The sequence below is a fragment of the Zonotrichia leucophrys genome, unplaced genomic scaffold (assembly GCF_028769735.1).
Source record: "Zonotrichia leucophrys gambelii isolate GWCS_2022_RI unplaced genomic scaffold, RI_Zleu_2.0 Scaffold_34_1600103, whole genome shotgun sequence".
NCBI classification, from domain to species: Eukaryota; Metazoa; Chordata; class Aves; order Passeriformes; family Passerellidae; genus Zonotrichia; species Zonotrichia leucophrys.
This window is the reverse complement of record NW_026992239.1, coordinates 764,733-781,697: the sequence shown is the minus strand read 5'-3', so window position 1 is coordinate 781,697 and position 16,965 is coordinate 764,733. Positions and strand designations below refer to the sequence as shown.

Sequence of the window (16,965 nt, the reverse complement as noted above, 5' to 3'; positions counted from 1 at the left end):
GGTTTGTACACAGAGGGAGTGGTTACCGCGAGAGGGGGCGTGGTTTCGGGTAGGGACGTGGCTTTATTTACAGGGGCGTGTCCATTTTGGCTCTGCCTCCGGCGGGGCGGGGCTTTGGCGGGAAGGGGCGTGGCCTCGTCCCGGAAGGGGCGGGGCGGGGCGCGCCGGGGAGGCCGCGGCGGAGCCGAGCGGGGCCGGGGCCGGGGCCGGGCCGGGAGCGGCCGGAGCGGGGCCGGGAGCGGCGGGAGCGGGGCCGGGCGGGACCGGCCGGGATCCCCCGGGAGTCCCCGGGGCCAGCGAGGCGGCCATGCCGAGCAAGAAGAAGAAATACAACGCGCGCTTCCCGCCGGTACCGGCTCTGAGGGAGAGACGGGGCCGCCATGACAGCCTAGGGGGAGGCGGGAATGGGGGTTACCATGGCAACGGGCAGGGCGGGGAAACGGGGGTTGCCGTGGCAACGGGCGGGGCGGGGGTCAGGTCACTATGGCAGCGAGGGTGGGGTCGAGAGGGTCACCATGGGAACCGTGGGGAGGGCGGGGCAAGGCTGAGGGTGGGCGGGGTTTGGGCGGGCGGGAGTGGGCGTGTGGGGAGAGGTGGGGGCGTGGCCGAATGGGTGGGCGGGGCTCACCATGTGAGGGGGCTCAGGTGAGGGCGGAGCTCTACAGGTGAGCACTCAGGTGTGGGCGGGGCTCTGCAGGTGAGGGCGGGGCTCTCCAGGTGAGCGCTCAGGTGAGGGCGGGGCTCTGTGCAGGCGCGGATCAAGAAGATCATGCAGACGGACGAGGAGATCGGGAAGGTGGCGGCCGCCGTGCCCGTCATCATCTGTATCCTCTGGCACACCTGGGCACACCTGGGCACACCTGGAAACGTCTGGGACCCTGCCCCGCTCACCTGGGCACACCTGTGACCCCTCCCTGCACACCTTGGCACACCTGGGCACTCCTGGGACCCCGCCCTGCTTACCTGGGACCCTGCCTTGCTCACCTGTGTCCCTGGGGGGTGTCTCCTGTGTACCTGGGGGTGTCCCCCTGCACACCTGGGGGGTGTTACCTGCACACCTGTGTGTCTGTCCCCACATATCTGTCCGTCTGTCCGTCCCCTGCACACCTGTCCATCCCTGCACACCTGTGGGGTGTCCCCGGGGCTGTCACCTGTGTACCTGTTTGTCTGTCCTGCACACCTGGGGGGTGTTAGCTGTGTTCCTGGGGGTGTTACCTGCCCGCCTGTCCGTCCGTCCGTCCGTCCTTACCTGTGCGTTCCCAGCGCGGGCCCTGGAGCTGTTCCTGGAGTCGCTGCTGCGCAAGGCGTGTCACGTGACCCAGTCCCGCAACGCCAAGACCATGACGACGTCACACCTGTGAGTGCCTCGGGTGTCCTCACCTGTCCCCAGGTGTCCCCTCACCTGTCCCCAGGTGTCTCCAGGTGTCCCTCACCTGTGAGTGCCTCACCTGTGCTCACCTGTCCCTCACCTGTGCTCAGGTGTCCCCTACCTGTGAGTGCCTCAGGTGTCCCTCACCTGTCCCCAGGTGTCCCCTCACCTGTCCCCAGGGATCTCCAGGTGTCCCTCACCTGTGAGTGCCTCACCTGTGCTCACCTGTCCCTCACCTGTGCTCACCTGTCCCCACCTGTCCCTCACCTGTCCCCACCTGTCCTTACCTGTCTCTCACCTGTTCTCACCTGTCCCCAGCTGGCCTCATCTGTCCCCACCTATCTCCACCTGTCCCCACCTGGGCCGCCTCAGGGAGGTGGGGAAGGGTCCCTGACACACCTGAGGCACCTTTTGGGATGGGCGTGGCTGTCTCAGATGTGTTGGGCGTGGCCGGGTGGGTGTGGCTTGTCCAGGTGCACTGGGCGTGGCCAGGCGGGCTGTGGGTGGGACCAGGCAGGTTTGGGCGTGGCGGGGCAGGTGTGGGCGGGAGCGGGCTGTCGGTGGGCGTGGCCGGTTGTGCGTGGGCGTGGTCTGAGGCCCCGCCCACAGGAAGCAGTGCATCGAGCTGGAGCAGCAGTTCGACTTCCTCAAGGACCTGGTGGCCGCCGTGCCCGACATGCAGGGGGACGGCGACGACGCCCACGGCGACGGGGACAGGGCGCCCCGCAGGTGGGTACACCTGGGCACACCTGGGACACCTGGGGCACACCTGGGGACACCTGAGATACACCTGGGGGATATTGGGATACACCCACGGCCACGGGGACAGGGCGCCCCGCAGGTGGGTACACCTGGGCACACCTGGGGACACACCTGGGGACACCTGGGGACACCTGAGATACACCTGGGCACACCTGGGGACACACCCCAACACCTGGGGACAGCCCTGGGGACACACCTGGGGTACTGTGGGGACACCTGGGCACACCTCAGCACACCTGGGGACACCTGAGATACACCTGGGCACACCTGGGGACACACCTGGGACACACCTGGGCACACCTGGGGACACCTGGGGACACACCTGGGCACACCTGGGGACACCTGAGACACACCTGGGCACACCTGGGGACACACCTGGGCACACCTGGGGACACCTGGGCACACCTGGGGACACACCCCAACACCTGGGGACACCTGAGATACACCTGGGCACACCTGGGGACACACCCCAATACCTGGGGACACACCTGGGGTACTGTGGGTACACCTGGGACACACCTGGGCACACCTGGGCATACCTGGGCACGCCTGGGGACACCTTGGGGACATTTCTGAACACCTTGGGGACACTTGTGGCGTAGTTGGGGGACATCCTGCTGCACTTGGGGACACCTGCGGAGCCCTGAGGACCCTTTAGACACCTGGGGGACACCTTGGGACCCTCGGGGGACACCCCCAGGTTCCTCTGGGACTCACCTGGGAGACCCTCCCCACACCTGAGCTCCTTGAGGGGGATTTGGGGCAGTTTTGGGGTCCCTGAGGGGGATTTGGGGTCAGGGGCGTCCCTAATGAGGAGGGGTCTGTAATGAGGGGGGTCTGTGGTTGGGGGGGGTCTCTAATGAGGGGTGGTCTCTAATTGGGGGTGGTCTCTAACCACAGGGGGTCTCTAATTGAAGGGGGTATCTAATGAGGGGGGTCTGTAATTGGGGGGGAACTCTAATGAGAGGGGTTTCTAATAAGGGGTGTTTCTAATTGGGGGTTGTCTCTAATTGAGGGAGGGTCTCTAATTGGGGGGGGTCTCTTGCAGGGGGCGCCGCCCGGGCAGTGGCCGCAAGAACGGGGGTCCTGGGGCCAAGGGGACCCCGAAACAATCGGGGACAGACTCGGAACAGGAGGTGGGGAGGGGTCCTGGGGGATTTGGGGGGGGGGATTTTGGGGTCCTGGGGGCATTTGAGGGGTCCTGGGGGAGAACTGGGGGTCCTGGAGGTGTTTTGGGGATTTGGGGGGTCCTGGGGGGAAGTTTGGGATTTCTGGGTCCCATCTGGGGGGGTTTTAGGGGATTTGGGGGGAATTTGGGGGAATTTGGGGGGTCCCTGGGGAGATTTGGGGGGTCCCAATGGGATTTGGGGGGTCCTGGGTGGGATTTGGGGTTTCTGGGTTCTCTCTGGGGGGTTTTTGGGGGGTTCCCAGGTGGATTTTGGGGGTTCCCAGGTGGATTTTGGGGGGTCCTGGGGGGATTTTGGGGGTCCCAGAGGGAATTGAGGTGTCCTGGGGGGGGGCTTTGGTATTTCTGGTTCATTCCGGGGGTGTTTTGGGGGTCCCCTGGGATTTGGGGTCGGATTTTGGGGAGGGGTCCCCTCAGTGCCCCGCCCCCCCCCCCAGGAGGACTCTGAGGACAGCGACAGCGATGGGGACGAGGAGACCCCGGCCCCGCCCCCGGCCCCGCCCCCGCTCACCTTCACCAGGTGCGGTCTGGGGGGGGCACAAAACACCTGGGGGGGGGTTTGGGGTTTTTGGGGGGATTTGGGGTTTTTTTGGGGTTTTTTTTTGGGAGGATGCGGTGGGTTTTTGGGAAGAGTTTGGGGTTTTTTTGGGTTTTTTTGTGGGTCTTTTTGGGTTTTTTTTTGGTTTTTTGAGTTTTTGTGAGGGGGGTTGGGAGTTTCTTTGAGGGGATTTGGGGGGTTTTTTTTTAGGGTTTTTTTGGGGGGATTTGAGGTTTTTTGGTGGGGGGAGTTGGGTTTTTTTGGGGGTTTTTTGGGGGTTTTTTTGGGTGATTTAGGGGTTTTTTGGGGGGTTTTAAATGGGGGATTTGAGGTTTTTGGGAAAGTTTGGGTTTTTTTGAAGAGGATTTAGGGATTGTTTGGAGTTATTTTTTAGGGGGGGTTGGGTTTTTTGGGGGGATTTTTTGAGTTTTGTTGAGGGGGTTTTGGGGGGGCTTGGGTTCTTTTTGGGGGGATTTGGGTTTTTTTTGGGGGGGTTGGGGGGTTTAGGGGTTTTTTTAGGGGAATTTTTTGGGTTTTTTTTGGGTGGGTGGGTTTTTTTGGGGGGGTTTTTTTTGGGGTGTTCTTTTGGGGAGGTTGAGATTTTTTGGGTGGGTTTGGGGTTTTTTGGGTGGGTTTGGGGCTGTTTGGGGTTTTTTTTCTTTTTTTTTTTTTTGCGGGGTAGGGGTTTTTTGGTTTGTTTTTTTTGAAGTTTTTTGAGGGTTTTGGGGGGGTTTTTTGTGTTTTTCTGGGATTTTTTTGGAGTTTTTTTGTGGTTTTTTTGGGAGGGTTTTTTGGGAGTTTTTTAGGGGTTTTTTTTTTTTTTTTTGGGGGGGGGTTGGGGTTTTTTGGTTTGTTTTTTTTTGAAGTTTTTTGAGGGTTTGGGGGGTGGTTTTTTTTGTTTTTCGGGGATTTTTTGGGGGGTTTTTTTGCGTTTTTTAGGGGTTTTTTTTGTGGTTTTTTTGGCAGTTTTTTGGGGGTTTTTTTGTGGTTTTTTTGGCAGTTTTTTGGGGGTTTTATTTGGGTTTATATTTCTGGGAGAATTTGGGGTTTTTTTGCCATTTTCCCCCCTCACTTTCCCCTTTTCCCCCCCAGCCCCGGGGTCCCGTTCGCCCCCCTGGGCCCCCCCTCCCTCCCGGGGGGTCTCCCTGGGGGGCTCCCCCCGGCCCCCGGCCCCCCCCGCGCCCGCCACGAGGAGGAGGAGGATGAAGATTACGACTCTTAGCGCCCCCCCCCACCATTTTTACCAAATTCTCCAGAATTTCCCCCAATCCGGGGTCGGGCCTTACTGGGAGCTGGGCCTGGCCCCAGTTTGGGGGGGCACTGGGAGCGCTGGGACCCCCCCGGACACAGCCGGGACCCCTTTTTGGGGGTGGGGGGGCTCGGGGGGTGATTTTGGGGCTCTTTGGGGGCTTTTGCTGAGTCGGGGGTTTTGTATCGGCTCAATAAAGTTCCTGTTTCCAGATGGACCCCCCCCCAAAAAAAAAAACAAACAAAGCTGGGACCACCCCCCCCCAAAAAAATCCTGAGACCCCAAAAAATCCCTGGGACCCCAAAACTCTGAATTTTCTCATAAAAAAACTTTGGGACCCCCCAAAAAAAATTTTGGAATTCTCCTCCCCCCCAAATAATCCTGGGATCCCCAAAATCTCTTGAGTTTTCCCTTAAAAAATTCTGGGACCCCACCCCAAAAAAATCCCTCAGTCCCCCACCCCCCCCAAGAAAACCCCTTGGGACCCCCCCCAAAAAAACCCTGAGACCCCAAAAACTCTGGGACCCCCAAATCTTGGGACCCCCCCCCCCGAAAATAAAGCCCTGAGACCCCAACAACCCTGGAACCCCACTCCAAAATAAAGCCCTGAGACCCTCCCCAAAAAAACCCCTGGGACCCCAAAACTTATGAATTTTCTCCTAAAAAATTTTGCGACCCCCTCCCCAAATACCCTGAGTTCCCCCCTAAAAAAAATTCGACTGAATTCCCGGGACCCCCCCCCAAATTCCTGGAACCCCCCGAATTCTGGGACCCCAAAAATTCCTGAGACCCCTCCCCAAATTTCCAGGACCCCCCAAATTTCCAGGACCCCTCCCCAAATTCCCATTTCCGCTTTCGGCCACCAGGGGGCGTCAGAGCCCCCAGAGGACCCTATGGGAGCTTTTTGGGGGGTTCCGAGCGGATTTTGGGGGGGATTTGGGAGGGTTTTGGGGGGTTTTGGGATTTTGGAGGGCTGTAGGGGTTTATAGGAGGTCTTGGGGGTCTGTAGAGGGTTTTGGGTTTTTTTGGGGGTGATTTATAGGATTTTGGGGGCCTGTAAGGGTTTATAGGGGGGTCTTGAGGGTCTGTAGAGGATTTGGGTTTTTTGGGGGGTTTTTTGGGGGCTGTAGGGATTTATAGGGGGGTCTTGGGGATCTGAGCGGATTTTGGGGTTTTTTGGGGGGGGTTTTGGGGTTCTTGGGGTTTCTGGGGGGGTGCAGGACCCTAAAATGGGGGGGTCAGAGGGGGCTGGGGGGGTCAATGAGCTCCTATTGGGGACCCCAGGCCCTAAAGGAGCTTTAAAGGGATTTTGGGGGGTCTGGGGGGGTTTGGGGGGTCTGTAGGGACTCGGGGGGGTTTATAAGGGCTTGGGGGGATTTTGGGGGGCTCGGGGGGATTTTGGGGGGCTTGGGGGGATTTATAGGGGCTCAGGGGGGATCCGTACGGGTTTAGGGGCTTCTATAGGCGCACCCCTAAATGTGGGAGGGGTCCCTAAATGTGAGGAAGGGTCTCGGGGGGGTCCCGATCCTTTGGGGAGTCCCTAAATGTGGGGGGGTCTTGGGGGACACCAACAGGTGGGGGGGGGTCCCTAAATGTGGGGGGGGGTCGTCTCGGGAGGGTCCCGATCTTTTTGGGGGTTCCCGAAATGTAAGGGAGGGGTCCCTAAATGTGAGGAGGGTCCCTAAATGTGGGGGTGGTCGCGGGGGGGGGTCCCGGGGGGTCCATAAATGTGGGGGTGGTCTCGAGGGGTCTCGGGGGGTCCCTGATTATGGGGAGGGGTCTCGCTCGGGGGTGTCCCTAAATTTGGGGAGGGGTCTCGGGGGGGTCTCTAACTGGGAGGGGTCTCCGGGGCTCCCTAGTTGTGGGAGGGGTCTCGGGGGGTCCCTGATTATGAGGAGGGGTCTCCGGGGGTCCCTAAATGTGGGGAGGGGTCTCCGGGGGTCCCTAAATGTGGGGAGGGGTCCCGGGGGTCCCCGTGGTCCCGCGCAGCCCCCGCGGGGGGAGCGGAGGCGCCCGGACCCCCCCGCGGCGCTGGAATTTCCCCCCCCCCCCCCGTTAATCCCGGTGGCACCAAAGGCGGCGAATCGGCCTCGTTGTGTAACGGGGGAGCGCGGCGGGGACGGACGGACGGACGGACAGAGCGGGAGAGCAGGTGGGACAGACGGACACGGGGACAGGGACGGGACAGAGGGACGGACAGACGGACGGACAGAGCGGGAGAGCAGATGGGACAGACGGACAGGGACAGGACAGGGACAGGGACAGCGGGACGGACAGACGGACGGACAGAGCGGGAGAGCAGGTGGGACAGACGGACACGGGGACAGGGACGGGACAGGGGGACAGGGACAGGGGGACGGACGGACGGACAGAGGGACAGGGACGGGACAGAGACAGGGACAGCGGGACGGACAGAGGGACAGGGGGACAGTGCCAGGAGAGTAGGTGGGACACGGGGACAGAGGGACAGACGGACAGGGGGACAGGGACGGGACAGAGAAAGGGACAGGGACAGCGGGACAGACGGACAGACAGAGCAGGTGGGACACGGGGGGACAGATGGACAGGGGGACGGGGGGACAGGGACAGGGGGACAGACAGACGGACAGGGACAGTGCCAGGAGAGCAGGTGGGACACGAGAACAGAGGAACAGACGGACAGAGGGACAGGGGGACGGGGGGACAGGGACAGGCACAGGGGGACAGACAGACGGACAGGCACAGGGGGACAGGAGGACAGAGGGACACGGGGACAGAGGGACAGACGGACAGGGACAGAGACGGGGACAGACGGACAGAGGGACAGACGGACAGGGGGACAGACGGACAGACGGACAGGGGGACAGAGGGACAGGGGGACAGGGACAGGGGGACGGGGACAATTGGGGGACCCCCGGGACGGGGGCACAGGCGGGGTCTGGGACAGATGGGGACAATGGGGGCACCTCGGGGTGGGGGTGGCACCTGGAGGACGGGAGGGGACAGGAGGGGACAGGACTGGGGGGGACATTTGGGGGACACAGGAACAACAGGTTGGGACACCAGGGAGGGGTTGGGGACATTGTTGGGGACATTGTTGGGGGACATTGGGACATTGTTGGGGATTTGGGGACATTGTTGGGGGACATTGTTGGGGGACATTGGGGACATTGTTTTTCTCTTAGGGAGGGGAGGGGACGTTGGACGGGTTGGGGACATCATGGGGGGACCCCGGGACAAGCTGGGGACATCACGGGGGGTGTGGTGGGGACAGGGGTTGGGTTGGGGACATCACAGAGGGGACATGGGGCAGGTTGGGGACATGGATGAGGATGGTGGGGACACCAGGGAGGGTTTGGGGACATCCCAGAGGGAACATGGGACAGGTTGGGGACACCAGGAGGGTTTGGGGACATCACAGAAGGAACATGGGACAGGTTGGGGACACCAGGGAGGGTTTGGGGACACCAGGGAAGGTTTGGGGACATCAGGGAAGGTTTGGGGACACCAGGGAGGGTTTGGGGACATCGCAGAGGGGACATGGGACAGGTTGGGGACACCAGGGAGGGTTTGGGGACATGGGACATGTTGGGGATATGGATGAGGACGCTGGGACATGGACAGGTTGGGGACACCAGGGAGGGTTTGGGGACATCCCAGAGGGGACATGGGACAGGTTGGGGACATGGTGGGGACATGGGACAGGTTGGGGACATGGATGAGGATGGTGGGGACACCAGGGAGGGTTTGGGGACATCACAGAGGGGACATGGGACAGGTTGGGGACACCAGGGAGGGTTTGGGGACACCAGGGAGGGTTTGGGGACACCAGGGAGGGTTTGGGGACATGATGGAGGGGACAGGAGGCACAGCTGGCCGGATGTCCCCATCCCTGGGGAGCTGCCGAGGGGACAGGGACGTGCTGGGAGGGGACGGGGACATCGGGAGGGGTTGGGGACCGGTGACGCGAGCGGTGACACCGTCCCCAGGGGCCACCACGTCCCCTCCCCGTCTCTGGGTGCCCGTGTCCCCTGTCCCCACATCCTGGTGGCCCCAGCTCAGCGGTGTCACCTCCCTGTCCCCTGTCCCCATGGCCCTGGGGGTGGCTGTGTCCCCTGTGTCCCCCTGTCCCTGTGTCCCATGTCCCACTGTGCCCATGTCCCGCTGTCCCCATGGGTGAAGATGTCCCCAGGCCCCGGTGTCCCTCTGTCGACCATTGTCCCCATGTCCAGCATTGTCCCTCTGTCCAGCAGTGTCCGTGTCCCCGTGTCCATCACTGTCCCCGTGTCCATCACTGTCCCCGTGTCCCCATCACTGTCCCTGTGTCCATCAGTGTCCCCCTGTCCCCAGCAGTGTCCCCGTGTCCATCAGTGTCCCCCTGTCCCCATCAGTGTCCCCGTGTCCATCACTGTCCCCCTGTCCCCATCAGTGTCCCCCTGTCCCCATCAGTGTCCCTGTGTCCATCACTGTCCCCCTGTCCCCAGCAGTGTCCCCGTGTCCATCACTGTCCCCGTGTCCATCACTGTCCCCCTGTCCCCATCAGTGTCCCCCTGTCCCCATCAGTGTCCCCTGTCCCCAGCAGTGTCCCCGTGTCCCCGTGTCCCCAGCAGTGTCCCCCTGTCCCCAGCAGTGTCCCCGTGTCCCCGCCATGCCGTTCGGGGCGGTGCTGGCGCAGGTCGGGGGCCTGGGCCGGTTCCAGGTGCTGCAGACGGCGCTGCTGGCGGTGCCCATCCTGCTCATGGCCAGCCACAACCTTCTCCAGAACTTCACTGCCGCCGTGCCCCCGCACCGCTGCCGCGTCCCTGCTGTCCCCGGTGCCACCCCAGCACCGCCCGGTGCCACCCCAGCACCGCCCAGTGCCACCCCAGCATCACCCGGTGCCACCTCAGCAGCCCCTCGTGACACCTTGAGAGGCTCCAACACCGCCCTGAGCTCTCCTGGTGGCACCTCGGGGTCACCTGGTGCCACCCTGAGGTCCCCCAGTGGTGCCCACAGTGCCAGTGACACACATGTCACACTCGGTGGCACCGTGGGGTCACCCAATGGCACCAATGTCCAGCCTGATGGCACCTGGGGGTCCCCCAATGACACCTTGGGCCCCGCTGGTGCCATGCTGGGGTGGCCCAATGTCACCCTGGGGTCCCCCGATGTCACCCTGGGGTCCTGCCGGCGCTACGTGGCCAATGTCACCGGCGGGGCCCGGGCCACCGAGCCGTGCCGTGACGGGTGGGACTACGACCGCAGCATCTACGTGGCCACCATCGTCACCGAGGTGGGGACACGGGGACAACGGGGACGGGGAGGGTGGGGAGGTGACCACGGTGTCCTGGGGGGGACAACAGCTCTGTGGGGACGGGGTGGGATTTGGGGTGAGGTGGGACAAGGGATGGATGGATGGATGGATGGATGGATGGATGATGGATGGATGGATGGATGATGGATGGATGGATGGATGGATGATGGATGGATGGATGGATGATGGATGGATGATGGATGATGGATGGATGGATGATGGATGGATGGATGGATGATGGATGGATGGATGATGGATGGATGATGGATGATGGATGGATGGATGGATGGATGATGATGGATGGATGATGGATGGATGATGGATGGATGATGGATGATGGATGATGGATGGATGGGGATGATGGATGGATGGATGGATGGATGGATGGATGGATGATGGATGGATGGATGGATGGATGGATATGGATGGATGGGGATGGATGGATGATGGATGGATGGATGGATGGATGGATGATGGATGGAGATGGATGATGGAGTGATGGATGGATGATGGATGGATGGATGGATGATGGATGGATGGATGGATGGATGGATGGATGGATGGATGGATGGATGGATGGATGGAGCAATGGATCAGTGGATCAGTGGATCAGTGGATCCATGGATGGAGATGCAGACAGACAGACTGACTGACAGACGTCCCCCTGTCCCCGCAGTGGGACCTGGTCTGTGCCTACCGGCAGCTGCGGCAGATGGCCCAGTCCATCTACATGGCGGGGGTCCTGGTGGGCGCCCTGGTCCTGGGGGGCCTCTCAGACAGGTAAAGGCAGCACAGCCCCCCCCCACTCCGTGCCTCAGTTTCCCTGGGGGCTCTGCACAGCCCATCCCGGTGCTCCCAGCACTCCCAGCGCTCCCGGTGGCTCCCGTTGCAGGTTTGGCCGCAAGGCCATGCTGATGTGGTCCTACCTGCAGCTGGGGGTGATGGGCACGTGCACGGCCTTCGCCCCCAACTACGCCTCCTACTGCGCGTTCCGCTTCGCCGGCGGGATGGCGCTGTCCGGCTTCGGCCTCAGCATCGCCTGCCTGGGTGAGGGGACACGGGGACGGCCCTGGGCAGGGTGGGGACATGGACACGAAGGGGGACATCCCTGTGGTCATGAATGGGGACGGCCCTGGGCAGGGGTGGGGACATGGACGTGGAGGGGGACAACCCAATGACCTTGGTGGGGTCAGCCCAATGGTCATGGATGGGGACATGGCCATGGCCATGGGTGGGGACATCCCTGTGGCCATGGATGGGGACAATGCAATGACCATGGGGGGCAATGCAATGGTCATGGGTGGGGACAACACAATAACCATGGAAGTGGACAACCCAATGGTTAGAGGTGGGGACAACCATGGATAAGGATGTCCCAATGGCCATGGGTAGAGACAACCCAATGGTCATGGGTGGGGAAAACCATGGATAAGGATGTCCCAACGGTCATGGGTGGGGACATCCCTGTGGCCATGGTGGGGACAACCCAATGGTCATGGAAGTGGACAACACAATGGCCATGGGTGAGAACAACCCAATGGTCATGGGTGGGGACAACCATGGATAAGGATGTCCCAACGGTCATGGGTGGGGACATCCCTGTGGCCATGGGTGGGGACAACCCAATGGCCATGGCGGGGACATCCCAGTCTCCATGAGCAAGGACATCCCTGTGGCCATGCTGGGGTCACACGGTGTGGACACATCTGACCACGCTGGGGTGGCCGCACTGACCAGGACGGTCCCATCTCCGTGGGGACACCCCGAGTGAGCCGTGTCCCCGTGTCCCCGGCAGTGGTGGAGTGGATCCCCACGCCGTACCGCGCCATCACCGTGGCCATCACCGGCTTCGCCTACACGCTGGGCCAGATCATCCTGGCCGGGGTGGCCTACGCCGTCCCCCACTGGCGCTGGCTCCAGCTCTCCGTGTCCCTGCCCTTCTTCGTCTTCCTCCTCTACTCCTGGTAGGACCTTGGGCCCCTCAGGGAGGCCGTGGGGATGTGGTGGGGGGCGTGCCGGCCGTGCCTCAGTTTCCCCTGGCCGGCCGCAGGTGGCTGGCGGAGTCGGCGCGGTGGTTGGTGCTCTCGGGCAAGGCCGAGCAGGCGGTGAAGGTCCTGCAGCGCGTGGCCGCCTTCAACAACCGCAAGGAGGAGGGCGAGAAGATCACGGTGGAGGTCTGGTGGCCCCGTGGTGGGGATGGGGGGCTGGAGACCACCCCCAGCCCCCTCGCCAACATCTCCCCTTTCCTCTGCCCCAGATGTTGAAGTCCAACATGAAGGAGGAGTTGGCAGCTCTGAAATCCTCCTACACCGTCTCCGACCTGGTCCGGACCCCCGTGATCCGCCACATCTTCTTCTGCCTGTCCATCGTCTGGTGGGGCTGGGGGCGAGGAGGGACGGATGGACGGACGGATGGATGATGGACGGATGATGGATGGATGATGGATGGATGGATGGATGATGGATGGATGGATGGATGGATGGATGAGGGATGGATGATGGAGGATGGATGATGGATGTGGATGATGGATGGATGGATGGAGTGGATGGATGGATGATGGATGGATGTGATGGATGATGATGGATGGATGATGGATGGATGATGGATGGATGGATGGATGGATGGATGGATGGATGGATGGATGGATGGATGGATGGATGGATGGATGGATGGATGGATGGATGGATGGATGGATGGATGGATGATGGATGGACGGATGGATGGGTGGACACAAGACTGGTCAGACTCAGATGCATGAAGGGAAGGATGGACACCTGGACACCCAACCAGTGACCTCACCCTCTCCTCCCCCACCTGCCATCCCCGTCCCATCCTGTCCCACCAAGGTGATGTCACCTCAAGGTCCCCTCTCTCCCACCTTGCTCCAGGTTCTCCATCAGTTTCTCCTACTACGGCCTGGCCATGGACCTGCAGAACTTTGGGGTCAGCATTTACCTCATCCAGGTGATTTTCGGCGCCGTTGACTTCCCGGCCAAGGTGGTGGTGACCGTGTCCCTGAGCTACGTTGGCCGGCGGCTCTCGCTCATGGTGACCTTGTTCTTGGCCGGGCTGGTCATCGTGGCCAACATCTTCGTGCCCACAGGTGGGTGTGGAGGGTGGTGTCCATCACTCTGGCCACCAGTGTCCCCACCTTGTCAATTGTCTTCATCCACGTTTCCACCCCTATGTCCAACCAATGACCTCCCCATCCCTGCCCTGTCCCCACCTGCCTGAGGTGTCCCCACGTGGTGGTCAAGCCCTGGTGTCCCCATGTCCCCGGTGTCCCCATGTCCCCCCCAGCCCGTGTCCAAGCCCTGGTGTCCCCACGTTCCTCCATCCTGTGTCCAAGCCCTGGTGTCCCCATGTCCCCCCACCCCGTGTCCCAGCCCCGGTGTCCCCATGTCCCCGGTGTCCCCCCACTCTCTGTCTGAGCCCTGGTGTCCCCATGTCCTCCAACGTGTGTACCAGCCCTGGTGTCCCTACATGGTGGTCAAGCCCTGGTGTCCCCATGTCCCCCCACCCCATGTCCCAGCCCCGCTGTCCCTACATGGTGGTCAAGCCCCGGTGTCCCCATGTCCCTCCAGCCCGTGTCCCAGCCCTGGTGTCCCCATGTCCCCCCACCCCGTGTCCCAGCCCCGGTGTCCCCATGTCCCCTGTGTCCCCCCACTCTCTGTCTGAGCCCTGGTGTCCCCATGTCCTCCAACGTGTGTACAGCCCTGGTGTCCCTACATGGTGGTCAAGCCCTGGTGTCCCCATGTCCCCCACCCCATGTCCCAGCCCCGCTGTCCCTACATGGTGGTCAAGCCCCGGTGTCCCCATGTTCCTCCACCCTGTGTCCAAGCCCTGGTGTCCCCATGTCCCCCCACCCCGTGTCCCAACCCCGTGTCCAAGCCCTGGTGTCCCCATGTCCCCCCACCCGTGTCCCAGCCCCGGTGTCCCCCCGTGTGTCCCCGCAGAGCTGCAGACGCTGCGCACGGCGCTGGCCGTCATTGGCAAGGGCTGCCTCTCCGCCTCCTTCAACTGCGTCTTCCTCTACACCACCGAGCTCTACCCCACGCCCATCAGGTACCGCCGCGTCCCCGCGTCCCCAGGGTGGGACACGTCCCCGTCCCCCCTCCCCGGACACCCCCGGGCGCCCCGTGCCCCCCGTGACCCTCCCGGCGCCGCAGGCAGACGGGGCTGGGCTTCGGCAGCACCATGGCGCGCGTGGGCGGCATCGTGGCGCCGCTGGTGAAGATGATGGACGAGTACTACCCCTTCCTCCCGCCCGCCGTCTACGGGGTGGCCCCCGTGGTGGCGGCCGTGGCGGCCGCGTTCCTGCCCGAGACCCTCAACACGCCCCTGCCCGACACCATCGAGGAGGTGGAGAACAGGTGGGGACAGGGATGGATGGATGATGGATGGATGGATGGATGATGGATGGATGATGGATGGATGGATGATGGATGGATGATGGATGGATGGATGGATGGATGGATGATGGATGGATGATGGATGGATGGATGGATGGATGGATGGATGGATGATGGATGATGGATGGATGGATGGATGGATGGATGGATGGATGGATGGATGGATGGATGGATGGATGGGTGGATGGATGGATGGATGATGATGGATGGATGATGGACAGATGGATGGATGGATGGATGATGGATGATGGAGATGGATGGATGGGTGGATGGATGGATGGATGGATGATGAGGATGGTGATGGATGGATGGATGGATGGATGGAGGTGATGGATGATGGATGATGGATGGATGGATGGATGGATGATGGATGGATGATGGATGGATGGATGATGGATGGATGATGGATGGATGGATGGATGATGGATGGATGGATGGATGGATGGATGGATGGATGATGGATGGATGATGGATGGATGGATGATGGATGGATGATGGATGGATGGATGATGGATGGATGGATGGATGGATGGATGATGGATGGATGATGGATGGATGATGGATGGATGGATGGATGGATGGATGGATGGATGGATGATGGATGGATGGATGGATGATGGATGGATGGATGATGGATGGATGGATGAGGATGATGGAGGGAGATGGATGGATGGATGATGGGGATGGGGATGATGATGGATGGATGGATGATGATGGATGATGGATGGTGATGGATGGATGATGGATGATGGATGGATGATGGATGATGGATGTTGATGGATGATGAGAGATGATGGATGATGGATGGATGGATGGATGGATGGATGGATGATGATGGATGGATGATGGATGGATGGATGGACAATGAATTGTCGATGGCAGAGTAACGAGCTCTGTGATTGGCTGAACGCTCAGCCTGGGCCACTTTCTCTATATCATGACCCTCCTCCTCCTCCTCCTCGGCCCTGCAGGACCAAGCAGAAGCCAGCAGGTGACCCCAAGGAGAAGATCGCGCTCCAGCCCCAGGACGGGCCCCCCCTGAAGGAGCCCTGAGGGACCCTGGGGGTGGGCACAGCCCCCAGCCCCGGCCACCAGCGACCACCAGCGACCCCAGGGGTCCCCACAGCTGGAGGGGGACACCTGGGTCGTGTCCTGGGACCTCCTGTTGGGCTGGGGACATCTGGGCAGGAATAAAGCAGCTCTGGTGGGGACACGTCTCGGGGTCTCATCTGTGCCCCCCCAGGTCACCCCCACACCCACATCTGTCCCACGGGACAATGCCCAGGAATTGTGTCCCTGAGGTCACTTCCAATGAGGGGACAACCCAGCACCCCTTTTTTTGGAGGTCATCTCCACAGGAGGACCCCCCACAACCTTGTCCATCAATGAGGTGGCACCTAAACCCCCATTTTTAATGACACCTCATAACCTCGTCCCATAGGACGCTGCCCAAGAACCGTGTCCCCAAAGTCACCTCAGATAAGGTGGCACCAAGGACACCACGCTGGATGTCACCTCCACCAAGACCATCCCAAATAACCCCAAACCTCCAAGAAGATGATCCTCAGTAACCCCAAACCTCCACCAAGACCATCCCAAATAACCCCAAACCACCTCTTTTCCTGGCTCAGGTGTCCCCAAATCCCAGAGGAGCTGGAGAAGCCCCACCCAAGCCCCACCCCGCCCCCTCCCGATGCCCCTTCCCCGATTTCCGTCCCCCGAGGCCACCCCGGCCCTTGCTCCCATTCCTGCTGTGTCCCTTGGCCCCATCAAGTCCCCATCAAAAATTAACCCTCGGCGGGGAATGCGCTGACCCGGGCAGGGCCACCTCCGTCAGCACCTTTCCGTCGCCTTTTGACCACTGAAATCGCTAAAATTTAACCCAAAGGCGCCGCCGGAGGCCGGACATTGGTCCGTGCCAGGAGACCTCCTCTCCTTGTGGTGCCCACTCTGGTGCCACCCAACCTGATGGACAGCCCCTCTCTAAAACCTGACTTTTCCCCTCAAAAAAGCAACGCTGGAAATAATAATTAAAAGGAATTAAGCATTTTTTGTCTTCCTGCCCCAAATCTCTCCAGCTTTGCCCCATTTTGTGGGACTTGTGTCCCGAAAACACCTTTTGTTTTTACCCCGGACACCTTTGCGCTGCACTTTTGCCTTCTCCTGCTGGAAAGCCA

General features: G+C 61.2%; 2 protein-coding genes across 5 annotated transcripts; both read left to right on the top strand.

The window, feature by feature from the left end:
• Nucleotides 1-157: 157 nt before the first annotated feature.
• On the top strand, nucleotides 158-5,260 carry DRAP1 (DR1 associated protein 1). The gene is made up of 7 exons (XM_064737155.1): nucleotides 158-349; nucleotides 752-824; nucleotides 1,264-1,357; nucleotides 1,979-2,098; nucleotides 3,180-3,267; nucleotides 3,755-3,837; nucleotides 4,948-5,260. The coding sequence occupies exons 1-7, from the start codon at nucleotides 308-310 to the stop codon at nucleotides 5,075-5,077; spliced, it is 630 nt and encodes a 209-aa protein (XP_064593225.1). The 5' UTR covers nucleotides 158-307; the 3' UTR covers nucleotides 5,078-5,260.
• Nucleotides 5,261-7,181: 1,921 nt separating this feature from the next.
• Nucleotides 7,182-15,999, top strand: LOC135460336 (solute carrier family 22 member 6-A-like). Of its 4 annotated transcripts, none has more exons than XM_064737132.1 (11): nucleotides 7,182-7,256; nucleotides 9,711-10,355; nucleotides 11,053-11,156; nucleotides 11,269-11,423; nucleotides 12,172-12,340; nucleotides 12,427-12,550; nucleotides 12,634-12,749; nucleotides 13,265-13,479; nucleotides 14,333-14,441; nucleotides 14,546-14,749; nucleotides 15,760-15,999. In XM_064737132.1, exons 2-11 carry the CDS (start codon nucleotides 9,732-9,734, stop codon nucleotides 15,839-15,841), a joined length of 1,902 nt encoding a protein of 633 aa, XP_064593202.1. In that variant the 5' UTR covers nucleotides 7,182-7,256; nucleotides 9,711-9,731; the 3' UTR covers nucleotides 15,842-15,999. The 4 variants fall into 4 exon arrangements, with proteins under 4 accessions (XP_064593202.1, XP_064593201.1, XP_064593204.1 ...); XM_064737131.1 differs by having other exon boundaries at nucleotides 7,183-7,256; nucleotides 9,714-10,355; XM_064737134.1 differs by lacking the exon at nucleotides 7,182-7,256 and adding an exon at nucleotides 7,385-7,406.
• Nucleotides 16,000-16,965: the final 966 nt, after the last annotated feature.

Excerpts from the sequence above, each read along its gene's own strand:
- DRAP1 (XM_064737155.1), top strand. The coding sequence starts at position 308 with ATGCCGAGCAAGAAGAAGAAATACAACGCGCGCTTCCCGCCG. Across the intron at positions 350-751 it reads ACAACGCGCGCTTCCCGCCG|GCGCGGATCAAGAAGATCAT; the intron begins GTACCGGCTCTG and ends GGCTCTGTGCAG. Across the intron at positions 3,838-4,947 it reads CCCCCGCTCACCTTCACCAG|CCCCGGGGTCCCGTTCGCCC; the intron begins GTGCGGTCTGGG and ends TTTCCCCCCCAG.
- LOC135460336 (XM_064737132.1), top strand. The coding sequence starts at position 9,732 with ATGCCGTTCGGGGCGGTGCTGGCGCAGGTCGGGGGCCTGGGCCGGTTC. Across the intron at positions 10,356-11,052 it reads TGGCCACCATCGTCACCGAG|TGGGACCTGGTCTGTGCCTA; the intron begins GTGGGGACACGG and ends CTGTCCCCGCAG. Across the intron at positions 11,424-12,171 it reads CCTCAGCATCGCCTGCCTGG|TGGTGGAGTGGATCCCCACG; the intron begins GTGAGGGGACAC and ends TGTCCCCGGCAG.